The 17,339-nt window shown below is 43.8% G+C and overlaps 1 protein-coding gene across 1 annotated transcript in view; it reads right to left on the bottom strand.

Moving 5' to 3' along the window:
- SETD7 (SET domain containing 7, histone lysine methyltransferase) overlaps positions 1-16,797 on the bottom strand; it is a 33,706-nt gene extending 16,909 nt beyond the window's left edge. The window contains exons 1-3 of the mRNA XM_075929928.1: positions 16,546-16,797; positions 6,814-6,943; positions 2,850-3,051 (exon numbers count right to left, since the gene is read on the bottom strand). Coding sequence (XP_075786043.1) covers positions 2,850-3,051; positions 6,814-6,943; positions 16,546-16,585 — 372 coding nt within the window. The 5' untranslated portion in view covers positions 16,586-16,797. The remainder of the gene's footprint in view (positions 1-2,849; positions 3,052-6,813; positions 6,944-16,545) is intronic.
- Between the last annotated feature and the right edge of the window lie 542 nt (positions 16,798-17,339).

Here is a 17,339-nt window from a genome sequence, read left to right as displayed (position 1 = left end):
AATTCATCAGGAATAGAGCTGGAATGAATGAACTGAGTAAGAACTACAATGGAGATAGTGTGAGACGAAATTAGAGGAAAGGCAATAAATTTGGGGAGAGAGGAAAAAGGACAATGGGGAAAAAATTAAGAAAACTATATGCAGTAAGATAGTGAAATAGCAAAACCCCAGTTCTTCGTCAGTTGCAGATTCTGAATCACTACTTCCAGCATTTAGGAAAGAAGTGGCAGGAGCAATAAGTTTATCTGAACAAAGGAAAAGAAAAATGAGAGACTAAAAAGCATTACGAGTTTGTCTACTACCACTTCTTTCAAACAGCATTTATTTGTCAATGTTTTCCAGGGAAGAGATCCCTAAGTATCCCACCTCCTCCATCTCCTGTTGACAGCTCACAGCAGTGTAAGCTCCTTACCTTTTCAACTCTTCTTTCTGGAGCCACAACCCCGTCATTTTAGCGTAAAGATTATGCGGCAAAAAGTACATCTTACACACTAGACTAGCTGCTGTGCCTGTGTCCGTGCAGAGCTGCCAACAAGAGCTTATCTACTGAACACCAGAGAGTTTAAACTGGTTATAACTCCCAAATGATAGGTGTATTTTGTCTTTTCATTCCCAAAAATCATAGCTAATGGATTTAGGAGGGAGACTTCTCCTATGCTTGCCTTAATCCCTACTGGCAGCAGGAATGTCATACAGAAAGAAACAATGAATTAAATAACAAGCCATACAAGGGTGACAGAGAATTTCTAAGGCCTAGTCTTCAAGACAAAAACTAGCTATATTTAAACATGGGTATGGCTTAACAACGTTACATATTCTCTGTCTATATAGGTATAAACAAACCATGACACCATAATTTTGGCAAAAGCTATGTTTAAACTGTTATTCTTAGAGCAAAAGTTGCATCTTTGATCACTTTTCATCCTATACACCGTCCTGACAATTAATGCTTGCCAGGCTCTTAGCAATAAACTTTCCAGGACTTGCAGCAGAGTATTATCATCCCCAGAAAGCTGAAAGCAGAGTATGTGACTGTGACGGGGTGCCGCAACCCTGCACTTCAAGTTCCCTGGCGCAGGCCATGTATGGGGCGCAGCAGGATGCATAGAGAGTAGGCACAGCGTGCCCACATGCCGCGTCAAACGCCGCCATGCCACACTTTAAACCCCCCAGCCCTGGCCAAGCGGGGGTGGGGGTGGAGCGCAGATGGAGCATGCACAACGTGTTCACACGCCACGCAACAGCTGGGAGAGGAGGCGCCCTGGCGTGACACAATGCCAGGGCACTAGGATTCAAAAGGGGCCAGTGTTTGCAGGAGGGGGGGGCAGACCAGAGGAGGGGTGGAGGACACTGTGGGGTCACATCTCCCGGAGGACTCCCCGAGGCACCCCAAGCGAGACCCAGAAGGGATAGGGGCAAGGCAGGCCCCCCAACACAGTCTGGTCGACGGACCAGATAAGGGGAGAGGAAGTGGCCCAGGGCAGGGCAGTATAGCCCGCGGGCTGGTGCGTTTTGGCAGGAAGCCCTGCCAGCTGGACCGGACATAAACAGGCCCATGTCCTTAGGGCCCTGGGCTGGGGTCCGTGAGTGAAGGTGGGCCACGAAGTAGAACACAAGAGAGAGGACTAAGACGAGGAGACTTGGTGCGAATCGGACTCTTGTACCAGCTTGGGGGAATGGTGGTGGGAGGTAAATCAAGGCACAAGTGGGCTAACTGGGGTCTGCACGTGTACAGTGACCTTCACAGCCAGGTATATTTAATATTTTGCTTTTACTTGCACTCGGTTCTTTCTAACTGATAATTGCTACTGGTATTTCCCCGGCAGCCTCCATTGTAGGTTTAGCTGCTACTGTCCAGTGTGTGAACTAGGTAAGTTAGGTTTTTAATTCCGTTATGAAATACCCAGGGGGTCACAATATTTGAGAGGATCTAAATAACTAAATAGGCATACACATGTAACACAGAAGACTACCTCTAGTGAAGTACAGAATGCAATCTAATAGCTAGATAATTACATACAGAAGGCTTCTATTCCAACACTGCATTTCATTTTTTCCACATCCAAAATTCTTAGGACCTTTGGTAACATACTACAGAAAAATGTCCTTATGTGGTCATTTCAGACCCTACTGAGCTCTTACTCAGGCAAAATTTCTACTGACTGGAGCTGTCTGAGCAAGGACTGCTGAATAGGGCTATTCATGTGTAAAAAATAGAAGGAGCACTATTATACTGTCTGTAATTTAGCACATTTTAAAACATTCCCTACAAAGACAAAGATTCCCGAAGAAAAATCCCAGCATTTACTTAGAGACTGAAATAACAGGAAATCCTTGGTATTTTCTGCAACTCAGTACTTTTGTCCCTGCTAGGGAAGGAGCTGTCCTAGAGAATACACTTCATTCTCTAGGAGTGCATCTATACAGCACCCTAAACTTGAAATAAGATACACAATTTGCATATCTCATTTCAAAATAGCTTATTTTGAAATCTGGCATGTCTACACAGCACCAAATAGCACATTATTTTGACCCTTCAAGACATCCCTTACCCCTTGCGCAACAAGGGTTTACCGGGATGGCGAAATAGCGCTCCTGTTATTTTGAAATAACAGGCAGCTTGTGTAGATGCAGGGTAGCTATTTTGGGATACTTCTGGTATCCCAAAACAGCCAAGCAGTGTAGATATACTCTAAGACAAGTTCATGGAGTCAGGTCTAGCAAAATGTCTTACAGCATCTATAAGGAAGCTTCTTCCCTCGGCAACATAGTAACAACAAACTGCAGTCTATATGGAACTTGTGTCCTTCTTTTATTCTCCAATAAAGAAGACAGAAGATCAGGCTTACCGGGTAATATATCCAACACACCCCATGTCGAATATTATCTTTGTATTGTCCTTTGAATATTAGTCGCCCATCAATGTCATATTCCTGGGCAGGTCCATTAAGTTCTCCATCCACATACGTGCCGTGAAGAACCCCTCCATCCTCGTACGTGTAGAGTCCCTGGCCTTGGAGAGCATCATCGACATAATACCCTTCCAGTGTGCTGATACAAAGAGAAAGACAAATGGTGCAGTTGTCCCCCTCTTTTAAACAGTACTCTGTAAAATTGAACAATATACTCAAAAACCCCTCACCCATTTTTCCCCCCCACAAATAAAGCTCATTACTACTGTATTCTCAATCTAAATAACACTTGGCACTTATATTGTACTTTCCTTTTCAAAGCTCCTTAAAGATGTTAATTAATCATTCCATCAAACTGATACAGCATTCTTGACCTACACTGCTACATTTTATAGATGTGGTCACTGAAGAAGAGAAGTGAAGGAAGTGATTTACCCAAGAAGCCAAAAAAGAAATCATCATCATGGCAGATTCCTTTTGTATTAGGATTTTTTCTTTCAATCCTATAGTCAGACCTTCAGATTTCATTTTTTCAGTGTCATGAAACTTTAAGACTGACACTGCCAACTTACATCAGTATAATTACAGCGCTCATATAGCATTTCACTAGCAAATCACTGATTTCACCTCACTTTCCTCTTGCAATACCGTTAAAAAAGTATCAACAATATCAGAGCTACACTATGTTCTAATTTGTTTCCCTTTTTTAGAAAACTGTACTAAGTGAAACTAACAACTAAGGATTAAAGAAAAGTTCCTTTGTATAAAGTCTCTTCTTACCTTACAAACTAAAACTGTTTTTTTAGAATATCTAATTTGCCTCAAGATATTTAATTAGCATGCTAGTTTTTAACCACTTAATGTCAAATGATCATCTGCATAAATTATCTTAAAATGCAATAGCATCTATGGTAAAAGCATAACTAACTGGGAATAGTACTCAATGTGTTTCAGAAGACTTCAAATATTTGCTTTATTGTTGGACATGGGTTTCATCAAAGTAACTCTTAAATTTCCCCCCCTTTACTTCCTACAGTGTTTCGTTCCCCTGAAAGAAAAATATTTTTGCTGATAAAATGCGGCGCAAGATATCAAGTTATAGACATTTCAGATTGCACTATGACTTGTGTCATCTGCAGAAGAAAATGAAACTGTGAGGGAATGCTAAGAAAAGCCATGGTGCACAAACATGGTTTGGCTGCTAAAATGGACAGAGTCAAACTTTTTTCAACAAGGACAGTACAGGACAAGCAGCACAAGGGACCAGTGGTCAACCATGAGCAATTATCCTAGCGTAAAGGTGCTCAAACTAGAAACAAGTAGGCGAAACAAACAAGCTTGAGAAATCTTCCTGGTAAGTGAACTTGCAAAGAATTCTTGAATTTTAAGAATATAAGCTCCTCGGGGAGGAATCTCCCAAACATTACGACAAGCACATTTTCAGCAGTTGTTATTACAATGAATTAAAATGTTAAAGCTCCAGATCACCAATATTAAAACAGCTCTGTAAATCTTAGAAGGGTTTTGGAGAGGTTGTGTATCCCCCACATCTCATTTTCTCCGTACTCCAACTCAAGTCTCTGGGATTTCTCTTTACAACTTAAAAACACCAACCCTTCCCTATGCTCAGCGATGCCTCAAACATTCCCACTTCTAGTAATCCCTATACAAACAGGCTTCAAATTTTCCCTTTTGCAACACATGGTCAAGAATAGCTAGTTTAAGAAATGCCCCGCTAGTTCTATAGGGAACAGAAGTTGTAGTTCAATGAGACCCAAAGATTTTCTGCTCAGTGATTATGCCACTTGGACAAAGGTTAGCGTGAAAGTAAAAGTACAGGCAGTCCCCGGGTTACATGGATCCGACTTACATCGGATCCCTACTTATAAACGGGGTGAGGCAACCCCGCACTAGCTGCTTCCCCCCGGCAGACCAGGGAGACGCGAAGTGGAAAGGTTTACCTTTGCTAAATACCCAAGTGCTAGTTTGGACTATTTTATTCCCTTCAAAAAAAAGTTAGTGTGTTGTATAGGGACCATATCCAGGGTTTGGTAGGAACTATCTACTCCTGAACAGTAGAGCTACAGTTTAGTGGTCAGCCTTCTCTGGGAGGACTGCAATGGAAACTAGCCATGGAGGAAATCTGGGTTTAGCCAGGTAAGCCAAAAACAATTAATTTGTGTTAAAACACAAAAGAATATAAGAGGTGGAGTGTTTTGGGGGACAGGACTGAAAAAGTTGAACTCTAATACATACACAGAACAGGGAAAATGAAAGTTTTGATGAAGCCAGAAAAATCTGGTGCAATTCTGGTGCAATTCCTTGTTTAAGAAATGTAAATCCTTAAAGAAACAAACAAAAAAGCCCAACATTCTTGTCCTCCCTTCCATCTCCCAAGTATTTAAACCATGAACTTTAGGGTGCATCATCCTTTTTAGTTAGCTATCCCACAGCTGAGCAACATACTGCAGTATCATCACTTAGGCTGTCCAAAAGTAACTGGCAGTATTCGAGCCAAGTCTATTTTAGCTAAGCTCAAACCCGTATGGGCCCTATCCACATTACAGCAAACTGTTTTAAAATATATACGCCAACTATTTTGTTTATTTTGGTTTTCGTAGCTACTGAAAAAGTACAGTAACTAATGGTTTTGTTTTTCAAAATGTAATGCTCATGAAAGGAGCTGGGTTGACAGCTCTGAAAAATTATAAGATATGGCATAAACACTGGCAGCATGAACTACCCTACGCCACCTTACCTGCACCCTACCATTTGGAAGGGCCACTTCTAGGAGTAAAAGAGAGGAAAAACAAACAGTAGCTAAATTTTCATATCTAAACAATGTTTGGCCTCCCTGCTGAGACTTCCAGCAAACATTATGTTTACACTGAGACATAATAAACCTCATTTAACATACTCCAACTGTTAGGAACATTTTTCAGTCACTCCCAACAGGACTTGAAATAGCCAATTGGTAACAAATCAAAAAGCTTCCCTGGTGAGCATGCAGGCCCAAGAAAATGATTTCTGTAGAACTTATTCTAGGGGAAAAAAAAGATGTCAGACTCTTATGAGTGTGAAAATAAACTCTTCGCAGTTGGAACTGCCTGTAAAACAATGCCATGATGCATTCCTAAGCTAGCGGACAAGCAGCTCTAATACCTCCTCTTCAGCTCAGAATCTTGCCAAGCATAAGCAGAATGGAATTAAAAAGACTTTGGGGTCAGTTTCACCACCACTATTCATAACACTAGATGCAGCTGCAAAAAATCAAGATTCATGTCATTTTATATCAGCTGCTCCTTTTGAAGAAATCGCTGAACCACAGCACAGAGATACTAAACCAATTTGTGAGGAAAGAAATTAAAAAAAAAGATGATTAACAGTAGTAGAATAATGGGACCTTCCACTTTTTACAAATGAGGATACTGGCCTGATTTTCACTGCCTAACTCCCACTGAAGAGAGTGGCAATTGCAAGTACATTTCTGAAGAGAGTCAGGTCATAAATCATTTTACAAGATCAAAGAACTGGGAATAGAAGCCACATTTAATTCAGTCCAGTGTTTTAACCACTAGACCATACAGTGTCTACTAAAATAATTTCAGGATTATAAGTTTTTCTATGAAAAGACCATGGCTTTTCACATCTTTGTATGGGTCATTCTATTATTTTCAGACTTTACAAACAAATGGAAACCCTGGCTACTACTCTAGCCAGAACATAATGGAGAAACTATCCAACTAAAGCTCTCATGGGAAAGCAGCTGTCAGAACTAGGAACACATATCTGTCCAGCTGCCAGAACTAGGAACACATATCTGCCCACCCCTAAATTAGTTACATACCAGTGTAAACAGGAGAAAGACAAATGAAAAAAAGAATAAGGAGCCAACATCTACCTTCCATCAAAAAAGAAGAACTTGCCACGGCCGTTCTTTTCTCCATGCACAAAGTTTCCTTCAAATCTGTCTGTAGATGAATAGGTGACTGTACAGAACCCATGTGGCAACCCATCATCATCCAGAAGCCCTTAAATAAAAATTTTAAAAACAGCAAAAACATCAGAACAGATTTGCAATCACATATAATAACCACCCTACATATCCCCTTCCAAATGTTGTTGGTTCCTAAAATATTTATTTTAACAGACCTTTGCATTAAAATATATTTTAAAAATATGGACCAGAGCTATTCAGGACTATTTACAGCCAGTTAAATCATAGCAACAACCTGTTATAAAAATCTTTGGAAAAAAAATAAACCAAGCTAGAGCAGTCGATGGAATAAGACAACAATTATTTTCAAATAAGCACTGCCCATGCGCTATGATGTTCAAGTACTTAAAAAGCAGAAGTAAATTATCTAGGAATAATTCCCCTGTATGACATTGGAATGGATTCCAGATTTTATAGTTCATCCAACAATGTATTTTTAAAAAATGTGTATTTTGAAAAACATATTCAACACCTAGTAGCCCAAAGACAAATCGTACTACCAAGGGTGGGCAAAAAACCAACACTATGTGGCCAAATCATATTCCCTGAAATTAAAACAAATGCAACTAGTATAAATAAACATTACAAAGCTTTTTTAAACAGATCAGATCACTTTCTATTCAATAGCTTTTAAGTGTAGTTTATTGTTTTGCTTGTTTGTTATACTTTCTTTCCATTCCAAGCTTCATGTCCCCTTTTCCTCTGCTTTATTATAGCAGATCACAGTGAATCTACTTAGTCCTCTTTTGCCTCTGCAAGCTTCTCTTCCTATACTATGAGCTTTACCTCCTCCTATTTTCTTTCCCATTTCTCCTCCACAGTCTCTCCCCATCCCTTCTCCTATCTTCCCCTATTTCTTCCACCTCCTTCCTTAGCCTTCATACATATGGCTTCAAAAGACAAGCCAACAAAAACAAACACCAACAACAGCCAAAAGATTATCCTAATGTGGAGCCCCAGCATCAGAGGCAATAGCCAAGTGGAAAAATCAAGTTCCCTCTACATCTGCTGGGACGTAGCAGAGTGATTGAAGTTCACATGTGTAGACTGCAGCCAAAAGTGTCTGATTTGAACACCTGATTCCACCATACACACCCACACCTCCCAGCCACATCTGACTATTCCATTACCCCTCTACTGTTCCACACCTCTGGATGCTACCAACGTGGGAGCAGAGCAAGTCTTTGCTAATCTACACTTCCTCAGCTTCTCCAGCAAACAGCTTCAGCACCTGGTTCCACAGTAGCTCAGAAGTTTCCCAAGCAGCAGCGTGAATCAGACCGGATTCCTCCCACTTCACTACTGCCCACAGGATTCAAAAGAGCAGCTGTGTAAACTGTTGAAAGTCTGTTGTTAGTTTCACTCTTCTGCAGTTTTGGAATATCAGGAGCAGTAGCAAAGTAATCCAAGTCCCTTAAGGAAGATGATAGTTATCACTTGGATTCACATTTTGGAAGGTGGTCCACTGTTTGCCCTGTCCTAAGTTAGAGCAGAAAGAGCACAGAAACTCTGTAAGAAGCTTCACTTGTCCTCCTTCCTATGAGCTCAAGCATTATCCCCCTTCATATCCCCCCACTCCTAATTAGAGCTAGACATAGTGTAGTATAAGGAATCTCCTCAGTGTTAATGAGTTACATGCACAGGGCAAGGGCAAGGGCAAGGGGGATGAGCCAATCCATCATATTAAAGCAAGTTTGTTTTCAACATGTCTCCTTACAAAGGTACTGCCCACTAACAGATCACACTGTCAATATACACATTTCTTTACCTTTGTTACCAATATTACCTTGGATTATTAAAGCCCTTAAAATCCATTTTACTGCTATTGCTGTTTACTGCATGCATTACTCTCAGCTTGGATAGCCAAAGTGCATGTAGTCAGCACTAGCTGGTAAGCTCTTTGTAGCAGTGAGTGGCTTTTGTGGTATATTTGTACAGTACCTAGAATACCACGGTTCTGATCCATAGATAGGCTCATAGGCAGCAATCAATCAATCATGAGATTTTAGTGCTGCAATATTTGCATTTCAGACACTACAAAGGAATGTTTGTTTAAAAAGATAATTGTTTTCATTAGCATTTAAAAACATGCAGATTTATTCCTATACTGCCACAGGTACCAGAGAGGGGCAGTTTTTACTCCCCCTAGTCAGAGGCTGCAGGGATTGATGTGGAATCTGAGGTAGGCTATTACAGGCAGTCCCCGGGTTACATGGATCCGACTTACATCGGATCCCTACTTACAAATGGGGTGAGGCAACCCGGGGTGAGCAGACCAGGGAGACGCGAAGCTAGCGCCCCCCCCCCCCCCCCCAGCAGACCAGGGAGACGCAGAGCGGCTTTTCTCAGCAGACACCTCAGCTTGAGAATAAAGGACTGAGGGAAGTGAGGTGTGGGAGAATAAAACTGAGCTCTGGAGAAATGTTTGGCTAGAGTTTCCCCTACAATATGCACCAGTTCCGACTTACATACAAATTCAACTTAAGAACAAACCTACAGTCCCTCTCTTGTACGTAACCCGGGGACTGCCTGTACTCATTTTTTTGCTGCCCTAAGTCATGCATGGGGCTTTTCAGTGACATAGAATACCCAGGCTCCAATTCTTTTGGGGCCATACCCCATCCCACCTTCTTGTGACTGCCTGCACCCGATTGCCACACTATTCTCAGCACATTCTGGAGTACAAGCCAGTATCTGCTGTGGGAGTGGTGCACCTATGGCTCTGTGCCTGGCAAAGGGGCCCCCTGCAACAAGAATACTCACAAGTGGTATGTATGTAGTGTTGCCAACTCTCATGGTTCTCATAAGTCTCATTATAATCAATGTTTTCTTTAAAGCACCAGCTCAAGATTCAAAGGGATAGGTGCAATTTCAGCCTTTATTCTTAAAGAAAACAGGTTTCTAGCCCATGTGGCTCAGGAAAAAAATTTCAGAATGTGACCCCAAGCGCCATGAATGCTCAAAAAGCAGAAGGCAAATAAAAGAAACACCTCATCTTTTATTTTTACATAATCTCATTATTGTTGGTGATTTTGATTCATGATTTTTAAACATTTGGGGTTAACAATACTGCTTATGCCTGTCTTATAGACCTTTCACCCTATGCTAGTTCACACGAAGGGGCCAAAACAATGAATCACACCCATTACGGAAAACATTTCTATTGGTCTCAGGATTTAGGAACAAATTTGAAAAATACTTGATTAAAAAATATTTTATGCCAAACCCAAATGGATAGAGTCACTTGATACTCTAACATTGGTTTATTTCATTATATAACAAACTCCTTAATTTCTACAGGGAGTGACACAGAGGACTGTCAATGCCAATTGACAAAGTACTAACTGCTCTTTACAAACAGCTCCTGCCTCTAACCTGATAAACTCATGGCACTTTATTCACCCTTGGATTGTATTAATCCATAAAAGGTAGCATGTAAGATTTGTACTGAAATCTTGCAATTTAATCACTGCAACATGCATGTACAAGCAATATCTGTACTATATTAAAAATTATATCCTTATAGAATGCCAAGAGTCAGTAGGGAATCATATGGCTTAATGCTGGCAAATTCAAGTGGCTGTCACGCTTCCCTGGCTAGCCAATTATACAGTGTATTACTCAACTCCCCAACGCAACTCTGGCAGTAAGCCAGAACAGTCTATGGAAAACCATCAAAAACAAAGTATAAATATTGAAACCATGTGGAAATGAAAAGGAACTACGGGAGAGTGAGTGGATCAACCTTTCTGAGAATGAAGGCAAGACACTGATTCAATGTATATCACAGGGTTGGGAAAGACACTTCACCTCCATTCACTGAGGAGGAATCTTAATGAAAGACTGAGATCCTAAATCCTTTGGGACAGCTATGCTTCAAAAGACTGATCTATGGGGCAAGAATCTACTTTACTAGATAGGAAAGGTAAGATTAGTCTGGATACCACCACAGAGGGACACTTGGAGGGGACTCAGAGGTCAGTCTGTAACTATTGTCGAGTTGTACAGCCGGGGCTGGAACAAGGGTGAGGCGAGTGAGGCACTTGCCTCAGGCACATAGCTGAGAGGCACAGAAAAATCATATAGAAAACTAATTATTTTAAGACAACTACTTACTTAAAAACAGTATCGTTTCCCTCCCCTGCCCATTAGCATCGGTCAGCCCACAGTTTACGTCAGGCCGAACATCGCGATCCAACAGTCACCAGTCCTTGTGGCCACCTGCATCAGCTGCTTCCGAGCAGTGCAGGAGGCCGGATACCAGTTTAGCCACACCAAGCGCTGCCTGAAGGTGCCCTAGAGCAGTTCCCAGGTGTGGGGCCAGGGGAGAAGGGACTCAAGATTGCCCTGCACAGGGGCAGAGATGCAGGGAGTGAGGTGGGGGTGTTAGCAGGGGCGGCCCGTGGCTATAGGCGGACTCGGCGGCTGCCTAGGACGCTGCTGCATGGGGCACCCAATGATGACGTCACAGGGCACCCGCTGATTATGTCAGTGCATTGACGGCCCTGCAGGCAGGGGCGCCGATCGCGTGCTCCACCTGGGGCACCAGCTGCCGCAGCCAGTCTCAGGCCACTCCTGGGTGTCAGGCTGGGAGCCAGGACTTCTGGGTCTTGTCTCACCTCTGCCAGGGGAGTGGCTCTAGGTCTTAGGGGTATATGATTAGAGCTGGGGGTCTGGGAGTTATGGTCCCTGGGTTCTATGGGTCAGGATCCAGACTCTTAGACCAGGCTATGCCGTCTTCAATCTGAAAATAGTGATAATAGGTAGAGAGAGCAAGAATGGGCAAAAATGCATTAGATTGTAAAAACATTTTGGTTTTACCAATTCATGCATGCTGCTCTCCAAACCATTGGGAAAAAAGCCATTTGGGGTGGGGAAAGTATGCGAGAGAAAATGTTTAAAACCATTGAGAGAATATGCCTCCTCCTGCACAAAAATTCTGGCCTGTATAATCTGTGCATAGCCTGGTCTCTTAGTCAGCTTCAGCTTTTTTTCAAACTCTCTCATGTTTAATTAGACCTCTGCTCACAGCAGATCCTCTCCGAGAAATCTTCCTTCCAACATAGACTCCATACTCTCGCTGATGCTTTTTGGAGCACCCAGATCTACAAGTCGCCAGGTGGTCACCTGCCTCCAGCATGATTTGTCTAGATGAAAAACTGTTTATTAGTTACACCGGCACAGTTAATGTGCTATAGTCACACCAGTATAACAGTATGGACACACTGATTCTGAAATAAGAACAGCTTTTTCCTGTTTAGAAGCTAAATCAGAAAAAATAAAACTTTTATACCAGAGTAAATTGCTCACAAGTTATACTAGTGTAATTATATGGGTTTAAATTTACAACTTGGTTTATGTTGATTTAACTTTCCCATATAGACAAATTGTAAGAAAATACAACCAATTCCTGTTACAAAAGCACCAAAGGGAAAATATTTACACTTTTCAGGTTAAGTCAAACTATAAGCACTTACAGCAACAAAATATTTATTCAGTTTGGTCAGGGTGCTACTGGAGTGCAAGAAAACAAATACACTGAAGACAGTTTTATGTTTACACAGATTATACATGCCAGAATTTTTGTGCAGGAGGCATATTCTTTCGATGGTTTTAAACAGAAACCTACAGTCAAGAGGTCTCCCTACAAATAGGCAGCCATGAACTTCAGTTCTAACTTCAGACATGAAATTACTTCTACATCCAAAGAAATGAGAGAGAAAAAAACCCAGAATGCTTTAATCCAAGGCAAATCAATTTTAAGCTTAGTTACACTGGTGCGACTTTAATATACACCAGGCCTTCTGATTTAGTCCAATTCCTACGGAGTCAACCGCAAAAGTCACTGATTACAGCAGGAGCAAAATGGAGTACTTCACTTTTCCTCCTCAATGGCCCCTAATCATTTGTAAAAGTGAGAGTTTTTGCTTTTTTCCTTTATTTGGACATTATCCGGATTCTTACATCTTCTCTAGATAGTAGATTCTTCAAAGCAGGGACCTGTCTTTCTGTGGATTTGTAAAGCATGTAGCACAATAGACCCCCAGTCTTGGCTGAGGCCTTTATACAAGGCTACAATACAAATAACAGCGTTAATAAGAGACTAAAACACAAAAAGGCCAACCTGGTGGTATAGTAGTCATGGTATGTATGGTCAAGCATCGGACCTGGGTATGATCTCATTTCTACTTCTAGTCCTGGGATAAAGTTAAAAAGGAAGTACCTCATGTCACTCAAGAGCAATCACTCTGCCAATCAATAATTACCTTCAGAACTCACCAGAGCACACAGGGAAATAAACCATTATGTGAAACCATAATGTGCTGCAAAGGAGCTAGCTACGATAACAGGAACAGTATCGTGATGCTTAGCACAACTAAAAATAGCATCCTAACAAATATTTTTGGCAAGGATATAATATCAAGTTCATACACAGGTACATGAATTTATACACATGGTTTACTCATCACTCCACAGTTCGCAGCACTTAAACAAATCCCTCCAATCCCCTTTGCAATTTAAAGTTCCTATATAAGCTTTGAGTCTGGCATAGCTTCCATTGCTAAAATATCTAATCATTTATTACATTATGTAATAAAAATCAGATTCTAGTAGCAGCTGCACAGTACGGAGTCACATATCTACTGCCATACTGGCAAGCCAACTTCAGTAACTTTTTCAGACACATAGCAATGTCCTGTTTGCCTACCATAACACAGAAGCAATCAGTCACTGACTGATGAGAGTTACTTATTATTCTGCCACACACAAATTCCAACACTGTGCTCTTAACTATGATATCCAAGTATCTAGGACGCCTCTTGGTATTAAGAGCTGTGAGCTGGAATGTGCTTTGTTTTCAACTGCCACATTTTACTTAAGAGCTTCACAAGGCAAATTTTGTCTCCTAAGGTTCTTTAAGGGGAATGATAGGCATTCCATTTGTGCTACTATAGGAAATTCTGGAATAGCTTTGACATCACAGACTCCTCCTTTTAAAGGTCTGTTTCTCAGTCTCAAAGCTCTTCTCTGATCTTAAAATGTGTCCATCAGGTGGTTAGCTTTGGGGATGCACTGGATAGGGTACAGAACTGGGACTCAGGAGACCTAGATTTTCTTCCACTTGTGCTATTGATCTGCTGTGCGCGACCCTGAGTATTTCATTGTCTGTGCCCCAATTTCCCCTTTCCATCCTTATCTCTTTATACACCAAGTTCTACAAGATAGGGACCATCTCTCACTATACATAGGTATTTAGAAATTAGTGCAATGGGCTCACTCATCTAGGCCTGTAGAGGCTTCTGTAAGATACAAAGAGTATCTCTATTAATTAGTTTTGACCTGCCTCTTCAATACAAATATTGTCAATTTTTATATTGCAAAGAGTGTGTGTGTGGTGGAGAGGACGACAGTAAACTTTTATGTTTACATAGTACCTTAAACCCTAATGAGGGAATTTGCCAGATCAGTGGAGGTTCCCTGCCACCAGCCTCCCAGGATACTGCTTCTCCCTCTGGCTAGCTCTGTTCCAGCCCCAATGCCACTGAGCTCCAAGCCTGCTGCTACAGGGCTTGGGCTCAGGCACTCTGGCACCAGCTGGGTGGGGCTCTCCAGCCACCGCAACCCCACCTGGCCAGGGCTTCCCGGGACAGGGCTCTGCACCGAGACAGGGATCCACAGAGACAGGGCTTGCTGGTCCCACTGCTGCCCCAACCGGCCAGAGCTCCGCAGGGACAGAGCTCTGTGGCTGTCCAGCTGCTGATGCTCCAGGACGGGGTTCTGTGGGGACAGGACTTGCTAGTCCCATTGCTGCCCTGCCTGGCTGGGGCTCTCCAGGGAAGGGGCTTTTCAGTCCATTGGTGGGGCTCCCCTCTTCTGGGGAATATGAGAGTGGAGATGTTGGCTGTGGTGGCATTTTAAAGAGCAGACTGGGCACTGTTTTATACTGTATGCACTGAAAAAAACAGGACCTGATTCTCAGCTATCTTGCCCTTTGGCTAATCATTTACATCAATGCAAAACCACTACCAAATCGAATGCAAGTGATCACTCTTGGTTCAGGGCTACAGAGAATAAGATCCAATTACTTTAAATTATACAAAGTAGATACCGGATACACTTAATTCTTTTTTCAATATCAAATGGTGTCAAAAGAGGGTAACTCCACTGAAGTCAATGTATATTGACTGGATGTAAACTGATGTAACACCAAAAACAATCTGGTCCTTGATTTGCCATAGAAACGAAGTCCTTTCTGTAAAGTCTTAAGAGCTTAATGTTTGACAATTATATTTAAATTGACATGTATGTATTAACATTGTGATAGTCCATAGTATAGAACACACAGCACTAGGGGCCCAATTCTTTCAACTTCCCAAACATGGAAGTAACTGTACTCACCTACAATGAGGAGTCCTGTTGAACCTTAGAGATAACAGATTTATTTGGGCATAAGTCTTCCTGGGCAAACACCACTTCATCAGATGCATTTTTACTCACAAAAGCTCATGCCCATAGAAATCTGTTACTCTTTAAGGTGGCACAGGGTTCTGTCCTTTTGGCAGACACTGACTAACACGGTTATCCCAGAGACTTGTACTCACCTAGGCTGTGTCCAGACTCAGGGTTTTTTTTGGGAAAAGTAGCCTTTTTCCGAAAAAACTTCCCCTGCGTCCAGACTCAAGCCGCGTTCTTTCGAAATTAAATCGAAAGAACGCGGCTTTTCTTTCGATGGCGGTAAACCTCATTTCACGAGGAAGAACGCCTTCTTTCAAAAGTTCCTCTTTCGAAAGAAGGCGTTCTTGAATGTAAATAGGGCTTCTTCGAAAGAGAGCATCCAGACTCACTGGATGCTTTCTTTCGAAAAAGCAAGCCGCTTTTTCGAAAGTTCAACGTGCAGTCTAGACGCTCTCTTTCGAAAGAGGCTTGCAGTCTAGACACAGCCCTAGTGCCACAGAGCAGTTACTCCAGTGCTTAAGTACTTGGAGGCGCACACCCTAAAGATGTACACAGCAGCATGAGTATGAACAACAGGGATCTACTTAGCTGAAAAATGAGAGGCTCCTCTAGTAGACACAGACAGACCACCCATCAGGACCAAGCCTTCTTTCCCATAGCACTGCTAAGCTTACCAAGACATTAGACCCCGTCTGAAAGACTGGAGCCGTGTGCCCCACCAGCGATCTTGCCTTGCTTGTACAAAACTGCTTCAAACACTTTTGTTACTGTCGGGAAAACACAAAGCACAAAGGAAACGCCGCCCCGCTGCTATTCACGCACGCGGAAGGGGGGGGGGGGCACCGATGCGGCTCGCACTGCTAATTGCCTCGCTAAAGCTTGTAAGGTGCGGAGCTGGGGGGCAGCGGCACCGGCCTGCAGGGCTGGGGGAGGGAGGTTGCTGCGGGCCCAGGCCCTGCCACGTGCTGCTGGCCCCTGCAAGCCCAGGCCAGGTTGCGAGGCGGGGAGGGGGGAGGTGCTCGCACTGCGCAGGCCGGTCTCTGCTCTGCCCGCCTCCAAACTTCCCCTTTCCCGCTGCCCCCCGGCTAATGGGTAAGGCCCGGGGCTGCAGCAGGTCGCGGGGCCGGGCGTGCAGAGTCGCGCCTAGGGGGCAGCGGGGTTCCGGCCGGGCTCCGTTACCTTCCACCGTCTCCTCCAGCGTCTCCTCGTCGCTGTCCATGGCCGAGCGGGCTGGGCGCCGTCGCTCGCCCTGGCCGGTGTCCGCGGCGGGCGGCTCCGCCTGTCTCCCCCTAGAGCCCGCGGCGCGAAGGGCCCCGCGCAGCCCGGCCGCGGCGTCTGAGGGGAGCCGGGCTCCTCCGCTTTGTTCTAGAGCAGCTGATCCGCTGACATCACCCGCGCAGGGCCGGGGCCGCCGCCTGACTGACAGCTCCCTGCAGCGCCCGGCCCGCCAGGCACACCCCGCCGCGGCGCGCGCACAGAGCCCTGCACGGCCGGGAGGCGGGCGCCCAGATAGGGCGAAACGCGCCCGTCCCATGCATGCAACCCAGGCAGCCCCCCCCCACCTGTTGCCACGGGGCAGCAACCCTCTCCCGCATTGTTCCACAGCCTGGGGCAAAGCCCCAAAATCAAGAGACTGATTCAGCATCGTGAGATTAAAAAAGGAATCCAAGAAATTGCAGGTTCTTTTGTACAGGCAGTCCCCGGGTTACATGGATCCGACTTACATCGGATCCCTACTTACAAACGGGGTGAGGCAACCCCGCACTAGCTGCTTCCCCCCAGCAGACCAGGGAGATGCGAAGCTAGCGCCCCCCCCCCCCCCAGCAGACCAGGGAGACGCGAAGCTAGCGCCCCCCCACCCCAGCAGACCAGGGAGACGCGGAGCGGCTTTTCTCAGCAGACACCTCAGCTTGAGAATAAAGGACTGAGGGAAGTGAGGTGTGGGAGAATAAAACTGAGCTCTGGAGAAATGT

The sequence above is a fragment of the Pelodiscus sinensis genome, chromosome 5 (genome assembly GCF_049634645.1).
Source record: "Pelodiscus sinensis isolate JC-2024 chromosome 5, ASM4963464v1, whole genome shotgun sequence".
NCBI classification, from domain to species: Eukaryota; Metazoa; Chordata; order Testudines; family Trionychidae; genus Pelodiscus; species Pelodiscus sinensis.
The sequence above is the reverse complement of the archived record's forward strand: the minus strand, read 5'-3'. Positions and strand labels throughout refer to the sequence as shown.